The 15,653-nt window shown below is 43.1% G+C and overlaps 1 protein-coding gene across 1 annotated transcript in view; it reads right to left on the minus strand.

Annotated features, from left to right (window-relative positions):
• LOC138656877 (probable ATP-dependent RNA helicase DDX60) overlaps positions 1-15,653 on the minus strand; it is a 375,810-nt gene that overhangs the window by 317,137 nt on the left and 43,020 nt on the right. The window contains exon 2 of the mRNA XM_069744200.1: positions 8,090-8,309. Within this exon, the coding sequence (XP_069600301.1) occupies positions 8,090-8,209 (120 nt within the window). The 5' untranslated portion in view covers positions 8,210-8,309. The remainder of the gene's footprint in view (positions 1-8,089; positions 8,310-15,653) is intronic.

Consider the following 15,653-nt stretch of genomic DNA (forward strand, 5'->3'; position numbering starts at 1 on the left):
TGATTACAATAAAAGTATTAATTTGCAAAATACTTCCCATACTTATCACAAAGACAGCCATAACCATATGAAGTTGGCGCATCACGTGTTAACTTCACCATATGGATAAGTGCTCATGTTTTCTTAAAGCACTGCTCCAACGGCTTTTATTATGGCATTGCTAGATTGGTGCATTAAATGTAAGTCCCCTGCCCCGTCTAATACTCATCTTCCAGCGTTTTTGCCCGTATTCGCAGCCGCGCCTGTCAGTCTCTGGCGAAAAGTGACCTGTTCGCAGCTCCAGTGTTTCATGAAGCTGCGCAGAGATCACTTTACAATACAAGTCTATGAGAGAAACATTTTTCAGTACTGCAATCCTGGTTCACCTCCAAGAACAGAAAACCACTTTTGGGGTTTTTAAATTTAAATAATTTTTTTAAACTTCAACCTAAACATATTTTCTGTCTTAATCTTTATTCTTTTCACATGATATTGCTGGCAAAAAATATTAAAATTAGCTTTACTCACTCTCCACATGCCCAGTGATGACTTTACATTGCTGCCCTTTTTTGATAAGCTACAGCAGTGATGTCATCACAGCAGCCAATCACTGATATATGGTTTTATTAATATTTGAAAAATATAAATCTGAAAACTGCGACAGGCATTTATATTTATCCAAATACTTTTGTAGGACCACCTTTAGCTGCAATTAATGCTGCAAGTCTTTTGGGGAATGTCTCTGCCAGAAAATCATGCCAGAAAATGCAACTGTATTTACCTGCCTAGATCACAAAAACTTATGCAGTAACAAGATGCTGCAAACCTCTTAGATGAAAGTGGAGGCAACACAGGTGAAAAATACTAATGAGACAACCACTCACAACTTGCCAATTCGGGGCGTGGTCCAGTGCATTACCGCCCTGACTGGCATATGGGGCCCGGGGGGCAGAGGAGGCCCGCATCGGCCCCCATCTCATCTACCCATCGAGCCTGGGCCCCAGCAGCAGTCTTCTGACGGTACACTGAATCTGCATCTGAGACGCAGGTTCCGAGTCCTCTTTTGCCTTGCGGGCCCATCCGCGCTGAAATGCCTGGGGTGGACGTCAGTGCTGGACAGCGGCCAGGTAAGAAGAAGGTTTTTTTTTTATTTTTTCTGAATGCGGCAAGCCCGGGGCATGATAAAGACAAAAGGGCAGGATGGTAGACACAGGGGCTTGATGGAGACATGGGGGCAGGAATGAAAACAACACAGGGGGCAGAATGTGCGGCACGGGGCAGGAATGGAAACAACACAGGTGGCAAGAATGGAAACAACACAGGTGGCAGGAATGGAAACAACACAGGTGGCAGGAATGGAAACAACACAGGGGCAGGAATGGAAACAATACAGGGGCAGAATGTGAGGCATGGGGCAGGAATAGAAACAACACAGGTGGCAAGAATGGAAACAACACAGGTGGCAGGAATGGAAACAACACAAAGGGGGCAGGAATGAAAACAACACAGGGCAGAATGTGAGACACAGGGGGCAGGAATGGAAACACAGGGGGCAGAATGTGAGGAACAGGGCAGGAATGGAAACAACCCGGGGAAGGAATGGAAATAACACAGGGGAAGAATGTGAGACACAGGGGGCAGGAATGGATATATCACAGGGGGCAGAATGTGAGGCACGGGGCAGGAATGGAAACAACACAGGTGGCAGGAATGGAAACAACACAGGTGGCAGGAATGGAAACAACACAAGGGGAAGAAATGGAAACAACACAGGGGCAGAATGTGAGACACAGGGGGCAGGAATGGAAATAACACAGGGGGCAGAATGTGAGACACAGGGGGCAGGAATAGAAACAACACAGGGACAGGAATGGAAACAACACAAGGTGTGAGACACGGGGCAGGAATGGAAACAGCACAGGGGGCAGAATGTGAGACACAGGGGGCAGCAATGGAAACAACACAGAGTGCAGGAATGAAAACAACACAGGGGGCAGGAATGGAAACAGCACAAAGGGCAGAATGTGAGACAAGGGGCAGGAATGGAAACAACACAAGGAGAAGGAATGGAAACAACACAGGGGGCGGGGATGGAAACAACACAAGGGGCAGGAATGGAAACAACACAGAGTGCAGGAATGAAAACAACACAGGGGGCAGGAATGGAAACAACACAGGGGGCAGGAATGAAAACAACACAGGGGGCAGGAATGGAAACAACACAGGAGGCAGAATGTGAGGCATGGGGCAGGAATAGAAACAACACAGGTGGCAAGAATGGAAACAACACAGGTGGCTGGAATGGAAACAACACAAAGGGGGCAGGAATGAAAACAACACAGGGCAGAATGTGAGACACAGGGGGCAGGAATGGAAACACAGGGGGCAGAATGTGAGGCACAGGGCAGGAATGGAAACAACCCGGGGAAGGAATGGAAATAACACAGGGGAAGAATGTGAGACACAGGGGGCAGGAATGGATATATCACAGGGGGCAGAATGTGAGGCACGGGGCAGGAATGGAAACAACACAGGTGGCAGGAATGGAAACAACACAGGTGGCAGGAATGGAAACAACACAAGGGGAAGAAATGGAAACAACACAGGGGCAGAATGTGAGACACAGGGGGCAGGAATGGAAACAACACAGGGGGCAGAATGTGAGACACAGGGGGCAGGAATTGAAACAACACAGGGGGCAGGAATGGAAACAACACAAGGTGTGAGACACGGGGCAGGAATGGAAACAGCACAGGGGGCAGAATGTAAGGCACGGGGCAGGAATGGAAACAACACAGGGCGCAGAATGTGAGACACAGGGGGCAGCAATGGAAACAACACAGAGTGCAGGAATGAAAACAACACAGGGGGCAGGAATGGAAACAGCACAAGGAGAAGGAATGGAAACAACACAAGGGGCAGGGATGGAAACAACACAAGGGGCAGGAATGGAAACAACACAGTAGGCAGCAATGGAAACAACACAGGGGGCAGGAATGAAAACATCACAGGGGGCAGGAATGGAAACAACACAGGAAGCAGAATGTGAGGCACGGGGCAGGAATAGAAACAACACAGGTGGCAAGAATGGAAACAACACAGGTGGCAGAAATGGAAACAATACAAGGGGCAAGAATGGAAACAACACAAGGGGCAGGAATGGTAACAACACAGGGGCAGAATGTGAGTCACTGGTCAGGAATGGAAGCAAAACAGGAGGCAGAATGTGGGGCACGGGGCAGGAATAGAAACAACACAGGTGGCAAGAATGGAAACAACACAGGTGGCAGGAATGGAAACAACACAAAGGGGGCAGGAATGAAAACAACACAGGGCAGAATGTGAGACACAGGGGGCAGGAATGGAAACACAGGGGGCAGAATGTGAGGCACAGGGCAGGAATGGAAACAACCCGGGGAAGGAATGGAAATAACACAGGGGAAGAATGTGAGACACAGGGGGCAAGAATGGATATATCACAGGGGGCAGAATGTGAGGCACGGGGCAGGAATGGAAACAACACAGGTGGCAGGAATGGAAACAACACAAGGGGAAGAAATGGAAACAACACAGGGGCAGAATGTGAGACACAGGGGGCAGGAATGGAAACAACACAGGGGGCAGAATGTGAGACACAGGGGGCAGGAATGGAAACAACACAGGGGGCAGAATGTGAGACACAGGGGGCAGGAATAGAAACAACACAGGGGGGCAGGAATGGAAACAACACAAGGTGTGAGACACGGGGCAGGAATGGAAACAGCACAGGGGGCAGAATGTAAGGCACGGGGCAGGAATGGAAACAACACAGGGCGCAGAATGTGAGACACAGGGGGCAGCAATGGAAACAACACAGAGTGCAGGAATGAAAACAACACAGGGGGCAGGAATGGAAATAGCACAAAGGGCAGAATGTGAGACAAGGGGCAGGAATGGAAACAACACAAGGAGAAGGAATGGAAACAACACAGGGGGCAGGGATGGAAACAACACAAGGGGCAGGAATGGAAACAAAACAAGGGGCAGGAATGGAAACAACACAAGGGGCAGGAATGGAAACAACACAGTGGGCAGCAATGGAAACAACACAGGGGGCAGGAATGGAAACAACACAGGGGGGAGAATGTGAGCCACAGGGGGCAGAATGTGACATGGGGCAGAATGTGAGGTGGGGCAGAATGTGAGACACAGGGGGGCAGGATGTGAGATACCGGGGCAGGCTGGGAGACACAGGGCAGGATGGAGACAACTGGGGCAGGAATATGGGGCAGGGAGGAGACAGATGGGGCAGGATGGAGACAGATGGAGCAGGCTCATGGTATAGGATGGAGACACATGGTACAGGATCATGGGGCAGGATGGATACGATGGAGACAGATGGGGCAGCAGGATCATAGGACAGATGGGGCATCAGGATCATTGGACAGATGGGTCAGGATCATGGGACAGATGGGTCAGAATCATGGGGCAGGATCGGGAGATCATATGGGGGCAGAATGGATACTCATGAGGGCAGGATGTGAGAACATATGGCTGGAGCCAGGAATGAGATACACGGAGCCAGGGTGGGGGATATTATTACCATAGGGGCTTATTAAGGGATATTATTACTGCAGTGATGTATTTATTTTATTTTTTGAGGATTCTGTTTTAAATGGGGGGGCGGTCCTGTTACTGTGCAGAGCGACACTATGTCGCCTTTTTTTCTTCATCTGGTATAGTGTAGAAGTTGGGAAAAAATTAAGCAATGTGTTCTGCAAGCAGAGCTCTAGATAACTGTGTTATTTCCTGCAGAGACGAGTCCTGGCTGGAAGACTTGATGGTGGTCTGTGCTGGATGAAGATGGAAAGCGAGGCTGATGGACTTCATCTAGAGACGTCACTGGTGAGTCAGTGTGTTACCTGTACACAGACACTGCTTACTAAGTATAGATCTCCTGTGTATAATGGCACTTATGGTGATAGTATTGTTTATTTTATTAATGATCAGTATTGCAGTATCCAGTCATTATGTGGCGGTAATATGTGATCTGGACATGGTGTGGTGTTATTTGTCCCTTGTATGCGCTATTATTCAGTCACTGTGGTGGTAATATGTGATCTGGACATGGTGTGGTTGTATTTGTCCCTTGTATGTGGTATTATAGGTCACTATGTGGTGGTAATATGGTGTCTGGTCGTGGTGCAGTGGTATTTGTCCCTTGTATGTGATATTATTGGTCATTTTAAAAATTGAAAAATAAATAAAAATATACCGAAATTGTATTGCGTATTTTAACAAATTTTTAATAGGTTAGCGTAGAGTAGGGCCTGGCAAAAAGAGTCTACCTTGTCAAGGAGGCAGATTAGAAAAATCTTTGGGCCAAAACAAGAGCTGCTGGCTATATGTGTGATCTGGTAATGGGAACTAATCCACTGGGGAACAATTTGAAAAAAAAATTTCTGTTGAGTTAGGTTTTTGAGCTGATTTATACTAAAATTGGCATGCTGATTCCAAAAATGTAGTCAGTTTTTTTCTAGCACGTCAAGTTTTTCCTCCACAACTTACCTGCCAGAGAAGCACAATTGCACTGATATCTGTAATAAGACTTGTTATCTGATTACAATTCGACTCATATAGAGCTACGTGGCAACTTGTAAGAGTAGTCACAACTGAGACAGTGTGGTGAGAGGTGTGTGCAGCTCCCAATACGTCATAATTATCAATATCTTTACACAAAAAATTTATCATAGTAGGAATAAATAGGATTTGTGATAGCTTTTCTCTTTACATTGGGCGCTTAGTTGTAATTTATATATCTTTTATGATTTTTTTTCTTTGTTAGTTTGTAACTTTCCATCTCAGTGTTTTATTTACATGTGTACATATTTCCTTTGTTTCAGATCATGTCTGCTTCTTATATATTTCATTTTTTGTTCATATTTGTACTATTTAAAAAAAAAACTTTTTAGGTACAGTAGTTTACATATTTTTGAGAAGACAAAAATTCTATAGTTCAAAAACTTGACGTGATAGAGAAAAACTTAGATCATTTCTGGATTCAGCATCCAAAAATTAGTTAAGAACAGTTGTCTGACCTAACTCCTAAAAAATTGTGTTCCCCACACATTATAATGTGTGATTGGTGAGAAATGGAGTTTTTCCAAGAGAGAGCTGCGGGACTTTGAACAATTCAAGGGGTGGAGGCGGAGCTGGAGTGGAGCCTGGGAGGAGTCTCAATAGGGCCACGAAAATGTTGCTAGTATGGGGCCCTGAAATTCCTAGTGGCAGCCCTGGCGTGGGCAATTTATCAGTATTGAAATTAATTGCACACAATTAATCTAACCCATTGTTTCCCAAACTCCAGTCCTCACGGACCCCAATAGGTCATGTTTTCAGGATTTCCTTGGTATTGCACAGGTGATTGAATTATCAGGCGTTCTCTCACTTGTGCAGCACTGATCTAAGCCCTCTTTGCTCTTCTCTACAACTTTATCCCTGACCTATCTGGTGTGTTCCTTGCTTTTCATGTTGCTGATTGATCCCTAATGTTCTCAACCAAACCTCTGAGGTTTTCACAGAACAGATGTTATGCTGAGAATAAATTACACACAGGTATAATTACACTCAATTTCCTAATTGTGTAACTTATGAAAGCAAACGGTCACTCAATATTTTATTTAGGGGGTATCAGACTACAAGGGGCTGAACACAAATGCATGTCACAATTTTTATATTTATGTTTTAAAAATAATTAGACTACTTACTGTTGGCATATGACATAAATCTCAATATAATATATTTTGTTGGTGTAACGTGAAAAATCATGGACAAGTTTTCAGATTATGAATACTTTTTCAAGACACTGTATGTATCCCCAGAAGAACAATATAAAAAAATAATAACATTTCTCCCTCTGAAAAACAAGGCTTCAAACAGCAATGTCAGTGAAAAGAAATAATGGCTGCTGAAATACAGGGAGGAAAAATGCTTTTTTCATTCTGATAAGTTGTTAAACCTGCGCATGCATTACAGTACTGTAAAAAAAATGCTGCAAAAAAAGAATGCTTTAAAAAAAATAGAAGTGTCAATAGTTTATTTTTATCAATTATCAAAAATGCTAAGTGAATAAACTAAAGAGAAATCTAAATTAAATCAATATTTGGGGTGATCGTCCTTTACCTTCAAAACAGCACAAAGTCAGGGGTTTTATAGAATTATAGTCGGGAGCATGAGTAACCAATTAATCAATGGCCAGATGAAGCACTAAGTAGCATGAAACGACAGTCTACTTTTTTAACTTACTGCCCTGAATAATGAATAAAGAAACAAAATCTGTGAGTGCCACACTTTTCTTGATGTAGGAAGATGTCAATACCTACAACTACATCATGAAATTCCATCTATGTCGGTGAATGTGATTATCGATCTTCCATGGATCCAGTTGTGTGAAATCGTAAGGTGGAATTCACTGCAGGAGTAAATCAATTCTTCAGAAATGATGATGAGAAAAAAAATGTTTTCCTTTATAGGTACATAGGAGTTGTGTCGATGACAACTCCACCAGGTGAGCGTAACCAGAACTCTCCAACTCTCCTTCATTAGAGTATCACCCTATTGTGCACTCTATTACCCACTTTTAGGTTTATTCATCAATGTTCCATAACATGGGAGTAATAATTATAGCATTTTTCTATATCTGCATAAAACCTTTGCATAATGCTACATGCAAATAAAAAGCTATACAACTTAGTAATATACTTAACGCTTTGATTGCTGATTATTTGAAAAATATTTGGAAGTAACGGAGTGCGCTGGTATTAAATCTGGAGACTGAAAAGCCATACATTCTCTGCTCTCAGCTACCATATGGATATATAATGTCGTATGATGCGTTAACAGAAGACATAGACTTCATTGAAAATCTGCATCATAGCAGACATGCTTCAGATCTGAAAATCCACTACATTTGACTAATATTTGGTAAATCTTATTTAGATATTTTAGACTGTGCTTTGTTACAGATTTTCCTTTAGCTTAGGCAGATCATCTTTACTAACCTGGTTTATAAAACCTACAATAGTCATGTTTTGAGAAGGAGCTGTACAAATATGCCAAATATAGTATTTACCTTATATCTAAGCAGAATGAGATGCAAGCCTGAATAATGGTCCAGTCTTCTGATCCCACTCCCAGGAAATGTTTTCCGGCAGCACTCAGCTGTCAACGTAGATACTGTACATTGTGTCATGAGTAGGAGGGGTGATGGAAACCGAAAGCAGCTTAGTTTCGTTTCTCAGGCTTCAATTTATAAGCAGATTGGTTTCTATTTCTAAGATTTCTTTCCAGCACTGTCATGACAGAAACTGTGTCAAAGGTTTTAGGTTCTAATACAAATGTATATAAAGCATGAAGACGTGATAGATATACCACTAAACAATAGCTTGCTAATCAATAAAATGAGCACAAGAATACAATTATCATGATCATCCAAATACATTATGAAGATAACAGATTATGAGGGAATACGTGATCTATAAGCTGCATTGAGGGTATGTGCACACGTTGCGGATTTTGCTATGGATCAGCTGCGGATTTTGCTGTGGATTCGCAGCAGTTTTCCCTGAGTTTACAGTACCATGTAAACGTATGGAAAACAAAATCCGCAGTGCACATGCTGCGGAAAATACCGTGCGAAAGGTTTATTCCGCAGCATGTCAATTCTTTGTGCGGATTCCGCAGCGGTTTACACCTGCTCCATAATAGGAATCTGTAGGTGTAAAATCGCAGGTAGAATCCACACAAAATCAGCAAAAAAATAGCGGTAAGTCTGCTGTAATTCCGCATGAAATCCGCAGTGCGGTTCACCTGCGGGTTTACCAAAATCAGTACGGAAAAATCCGCAAAACTTTCTTTTGGGGGGGATGTTTATACCTTTCTACGTTTGATAAAATTGATAAAGTAGTTCTATTCTTCAGGTCAGCACGATTACAGCGATACCTCATTTATATCTTTTTTTATGTTTTGGCGCTTTTATACGATAAAATCTATTTTATATAAAAAATAATTATTTTTGCATCGCTTTATTCTGAGGACTATAACTTTTTTATTTTTTGCTGATGATGCTGTGTGGCACCTCGTTTTTTGCGGGACAAGATGACATTTTCAGCGGCACCATGGTTATTTATATCCGTCATTTTGATAATTTTGATAATTTTGATTATTTTTTACGGTGATCACTGAACTAGTGGGACAGTTTTATAGGTGGGGTCATTACAGACGCGGCGATACTAAATATGTATACTTTTATTGTTTTTTTTATTTAGACAAAGAAATGTATTTATTGGAACAATATATATATATTTTTTCTTTATTTAGGTTTTTTTTTTTACACGTGTAAATATTATTTTCCTTACTTTGTAACATTGCCCCAGGGGGGGACATCATGTTACAGTGACAGATCGCTGATCTGACACTTTGCACAGCACTGAGTCAGATCAGCGATCACACAGGCACTGAAGCAGGCTTGCAGGACCCGGAAGGCCCCTCACGGCCATTTTGGATCCAGGGCCTGCAGGGAGGAGGAGGTAGGAGACCCTCGGAGCAGCGCGATCACATCACGTTGCTCCGAGGGTCTCAGGGAAGCACGCAGGGAGCCCCCTCCCTGCGCGATGCTTTCCTATGCCGCCGGAATGCTGCACTCATCTTTGATCGCAGTGTGACGGGGGATAATGTGCCAGGAGCGGTCCGTGACTGCTCCTGGCACATAGTGCCGGATGTCAGCTGTAATAATCAGCTGACACCCGGCGGTGATCGGCCACCCTCCCCCTGTGAGCGCGGCCGATCGCCTATGACATACTATTCCGTCCATGGGAAGTAGGGCTTACCCCACATGGACGGAATAGTACGTATAATGACAGAAAGGGGTTAAAATTACTACAAACATTAAATAAATGTTTATTTTATTTTAATTCAATGTTGCTTTTCACCTTAATTCCTTCTCAGCTGGATGGAATATTAGTTTCCTGTTCAAATCGTCGAGAACAAGACATTTCACATAATTGTGATATTTTGTATTTTTAGTTAACATGTTTTTTGCTACCACATTGACTGTGGTATATATGTAGGAAATGGAAGGATCTTATGCTTGGTCAGTGATCTATGTCATAGAACCAGTCTTGGACTGGGACTAAAATTCAAACCTGGCATTTGAAAGCACGTGGGTTCATGCTGCCACACACTCCCCTTTCTCCAGATGGAGGTCTCTATTACAAACATTATCATGCTTGGAAGAAATCAATCTATACTACAAGACCACTGTTACCAACAATATTATTATATAAGATTAAATAATAACTCTATGCCATGACTGCATAATCTCACCACATAGTCATAGAATAATGTAGTCATACTCATCATTAAAGGGAATACAAAACTCCCAGATACATATTGTGAGCGCACGAGGTCTGGCAGTAAATACGCCAAAAGACCCCGACCTCACCAAATCAGCTCAAAACAAACCATGCCAAAAGGAGAGCAATTCAGAGCAATGATTTATAAAACAAACTTTAATTGCCATAAATAATACAAAAACATATATCAAAATATTACATTATCTAATGACTAGAGCACAGGATGAATGTCCCAGGAATGCTGGAAAAGCGCCCATCCCCCCACTCCCCCAGATGTAAATACCCTTGTAATGGTATGCATAAGAAAAAGCACCTACACTATCCAACCAAGGTCACCCCAAAGCAGTGGGATTCTATAGTAATGCCATTAAGTATGGTGGTGGAAAAAGGGTGCTAGCACTTACCACTACACAGAGGTAGGGGGGGGCGGTCGGGCGACCATCACTTACATTCCGGTGTCTGTCGCGTCCCCCGCCATCAGCTTCCCTGCACTGTGTAAGTGCCGGCCTTAAAGCAGAGCGGTGATGTCACCGCTGTGCTCTGCTTTACGGCCAGCCGGCGCTGACACAGGATGCAGGAGGAGTGCAGGGAAGCAGAACGCCGGGGGACAGACACCGGAATGTAAGTATGTAGTGTTTGGTTTTTTTTACATTTACACTGGTAGCCAGGGTAAATATCGGGTTACTAAGCGCGGCCCTGCGCTTAGTAACCCGATGTTTACCCTGGTTACCAGTGAAGACATCGCTGAATCGGCGTCACACACGCCGATTCAGCGATGTCTGCGGGACATCCAGCGACGAAATAAAGTTCTGGCCTTTCTGCTCCGACCAACGATGTCACAGCAGGATCCAGATCGCTGCTGCGTGTCAAACACAACGATATCGCTATCCAGGACGCTGCAATGTCACGGATCGCTATCGATATCGTTAAGTTGTTCAGTGTGACGGTACCTTTACTCTGGATTTCTCCCGCACTCCAATGGTATACTGATAGGAAATTTAGATTGTGAGCCCCAATGAAGACAGTGCCAAAAACGTCTGTGAAATGGTGTGTAATTAATGGAGCTATATAAGGAGGCTTATTCGCCGTGCAATGCTCCTCTGGGAAATTAAATATGCAAATTGCCTCTTCTGACAAAAAGAGGACTTAAACTCTATAGCGCCACCTGTTGGAAGTAGCAATCCTACAAGTCACAATCAACCCTTTAACGAGTCCTGCAATATGACTTAGGATGAAAGCCAAATCAGTATCTCAATTCGCAGATATGGTGTTTCGGGCTGTTGGCCCTCGTCATTGCGAAGCATGAGAACTGATTTGGCTAGGTGAGAGGCTCTGGCCTGGCGTCTAAGGAGTAACGTTTCTCCTTATGAAGAGTGACATACCAGCTGGCTTGTCAAGGTAAAGAGGCTTATTCGCTGTGCAATGCTCCTCTGGGAAACTAAATATGCAAATTGCATCTTCTGACAAAAAGAGGACTTATATAGCGCCACCTGTTGGAAGTAGCGATCCTACAAGTCACAATCAACCCTTTAATGAGTCGTGCAATATGGCTTAGGATAAAAGCCAAATCAGTATCTCAATTCACTGACACGGTGTTTCAGGCTGTTGGCCCTCGTCAGTGCGAAGCATGAGAACTAATTTGGCTAGGTGAGAGGCTCTGGACTGGGTAACATTTCTCCTTATGGAGAGTGACATACCAGCTGGCTTCTCAAGGTAAGGAGGCTTATTCGCCGTGCAATGCTCCTCTGGGAAATTAAATATGCAAATTGCCTCTTCTGACAAAAAGAGGACTTAAACTCTATAGCGCCACATGTTGGAAGCACTGACGAGGGCCAACAGCCCGAAACACCGTGTCTGCGAATTGAGATACTGATTTGGCTTTTATCCTAAGTCATATTGCACGACTCGTTAAGGGGTTGATTGTGACTTGTAGGATTGCTACTTCCAACAGGTGGCGCTATAGAGTTTAACTCCTCTTTTTGTCATAATAATAATAATAATAATAATCTTAATAATAATAGAAGAAGAGGCAATTTGCATATTGGAGCTATATAAATAAGTAAAAATTGAAATAAGCAATTTCTGTGAGTCATTTCACACATTTTTAGACCAGTCAATTCACCAGCAGAACAGACTATACGTCTGACACGTAGTGAATGACTGGAGAAGATGGTTTAGGAGTATTTTGAGCTTAATATCAATGCCATCGGGGGGGAATTGAACTCTTTGCATTTTGGTCTTAAAAAACTGAATAGTGGACTGAGCTCACCTGTCACTCCTTGGAGGTTTTTTCATACCCGGCAGACAACGTTCTCTCAGAACATGTCTTCAGAGCTGCTGGCGGTGTCCTGACAGATAAGCGCATTTGCCTGTCCCCAGAAAGTGTAGACCACCTAACTTTCATCAAGATGAACTAGTCATAGATGTCCAATGACTTTTGCATCCCAGTCGCAGACTGGGCAGACTAGGGGATGGTGTCGTTTTTAGTGTGCTGCATTGATCTCACATTATTGCAGTCTGTGACATCTTTGTCACGGCTTCTGTGCCTGCTGTTGCTACTGCTGCTGATGTTACAAACAATTTTATGAAATGTTGAGACTCCAAGTTGGGTCTCCATCTGGTGGGCTGCCTGTAGAGGAAGAGGTGTCAGAGCCCCGTTATACTATTTCTACTCCGGGGAAATTTATAATGTCTGTAAAGCGCTGTGGGATTAATGAAGCTATATAAGTGAGTAAAAGAAAGATTGCCTTGTGCAGGCATGTACTACGGAGGACAGAGAATGAACTTCAATCCAATATTGCAGCCAGCATGCAGCCAGCGGGTAAGGAAAAGTTGAATCAAACACCCAAAAACCCCGCCTCCATGGCTGAAGATTGTTCCCTCCAAATTCAGGTGACAGTGTCCCTTTAAGCTAGAAATGCTGCTCCAAGTTCTGTCCCAGAACCAGTCCCATGCTGACATGTGTGTGAAATGTGGCCTGCTGGCTGGACCACACAATTAGCACAAAGGATTTATAAATGGAAATGTAGCCTGCTTTCTGTAGGACGCTATTAGTCAAAACTATTTAGATGCAGAAAAGTGGACTGCTGACTGGAGAAAAACTAGTAGCACTAAATTTTATATACGGTACTTAAATGTGGCCTTGTTTTAGGAGCATGCTATTAGCACAAACGATTTGCATTTTCAAATGTGGACTCCTGCATGGCAAAAATATTAACAGCCCAAAGTATTTTTCTGGAGAAATGTGGCCTTTCTTCTGTACCAAACAATTTATATTTTGAAATGTGGACTCCTGCCTAGGCCAAAATATTACTAGCTCAACATATTATTCTGTCAACATGTGGCATTGTTTCAGGACAATGGTATTAGCACAAGAAATTTATATTTTCAAATTTGCACTTCAGATTTGTCACTGAAACAAAATTTTAGCACAAACGATTTGGAGTAGGTAATTGGGCCTCGTGGCTGCACCACTATATTAGGCTTAAAGGGAACCTGTCACCTGGACTAATAACCATGTATAAGTATATAAGGGGACAATACAAATATCTCGCTGAGGATTTGTTTATACCAAGGAAGGTGACGGGCACAAGGGGGCATTCTTTGCGTCTGGAGGAGAGAAGGTTTTTCCACCAAAATAGAAGAGGATCCTTTACTGTTAGGGCAGTGAGAATCTGGAATTGTTTGCCTGAGGAGGTGGTGATGGCGAACTCAGTCGAGGGGTTCAAGAGAGGCCTGGATGTCTTCCTGGAGCAGAACAATATTGTATCATACAATTATTAGGTTCTGTAGAAGGACGTAAATCTGGGGATTTATTATGATGGAATATAGGCTGAACTGGATGAACAAATGTCTTTTTTCGGCCTTACTAACTATGTTACTATGTTACCTGAATTTGGCGGGACCGGTTTTGGGTCATATGGGCGGAGTTTTTGGGTGTTTGATTCACCCTTTCCTTACCCGCTGGCTGCATGCTGGCTGCAATATTGGATTAAAGTTCATTCTCTGTCCTCCGTAGTACATGCCTGCACAAGGTAATCTTGCCTTGCGCAGGCGTGTACTACGGAGGATAGAGAATGAACTTCAATCCAATATTGCGGCCAGCATGCAGCCAGCGGGTAAGGAAAGGGTGAATCAAACACCCAAAAACTCCACCCATATGACCCAAAACCAGTCCCGCCAAATTCAGGTGACAGGTTCCCTTTAACAATTTTTAAGTGGAATTCTGGCCTTCTGATTTATCTCTGAAACACAGGTTTAGCACAAATGATTTGGAGTAGCTAATTGGGCTTCATGGCTGCACTACTAAATTTGGGAGTAGCAAATGGGGATTCCGGAGACTGCCACACAGTTTTTACACAATCTACTTCAAAGCTGGAAGATAGCACAGGACAGGATCCTATCTATTTCACTGACAATTTCACTTTCAGCAGTACTAGCTGTAGCGCAGGAGTGGCCTCTCTGCACTGTGGCACTGAGCAAGTAGCGCCAGCAAAGCAAGATGTCCGTTTTTTATATGGCCAGGGACATGTGACTTCAGCAGCCAATCACAGAAGACCTTGTGTCATGATGTTGTGGATGGTTTCTGTGCCTTGCTTGGTTGCCAGAAGCAACACACATAAAGTTAACGGGGAAAAAATTGTGTGCACCACTCCTGTAATCTCTTCTCATCCTCTTTTTTTAAATAAAAAATCAGATCAATTTTGTTGATTATTTGATTTTATAAGAAACTAGCTGAAGAGCCCGGCGTTGCCTGGGCATAGTAAATATCTGTGGTTAGTTATAGCACCTCACTTCTCTTATTTTCCCATCACGCCTCTCATTTTCCCAAACATATCTTTCATTTTCCCCCTCACACCTCTCATTTTCTCCTTCACTCCTCTCATTCCCCCCTAACACTTGTCATTTCAACCTCACATCTGTCATTTTCTGATCACTCCACTATTTTTCCTCACTCCTCTCATTTTGCACTCACACCTTTTCATTTTCACCTCACACCTCTCATTTTCACCTCATCACCTCAGTATATACATGTTTGTCAACATCCCTTATATATAGTATACAACTGTATATCATCTCCTGTTTATAGTATATACCTGTATTTCATCTCCCCTGTATATAGTATATACCTGATGTGTGTCATCTCCCCTATTTATAGTATATACCTGAATGTCATCTCCTTCTATATATAGTATATACCTGTATGTCATCTCCTCCTGTATATAGTATATACCTGTGTCATCTCCCCTGTATATAGTATATATCTGTGTGTCATTTCCTCCT

This window comes from Ranitomeya imitator, chromosome 1 (assembly GCF_032444005.1).
Source record: "Ranitomeya imitator isolate aRanImi1 chromosome 1, aRanImi1.pri, whole genome shotgun sequence".
Lineage (NCBI taxonomy): Eukaryota > Metazoa > Chordata > Amphibia > Anura > Dendrobatidae > Ranitomeya > Ranitomeya imitator.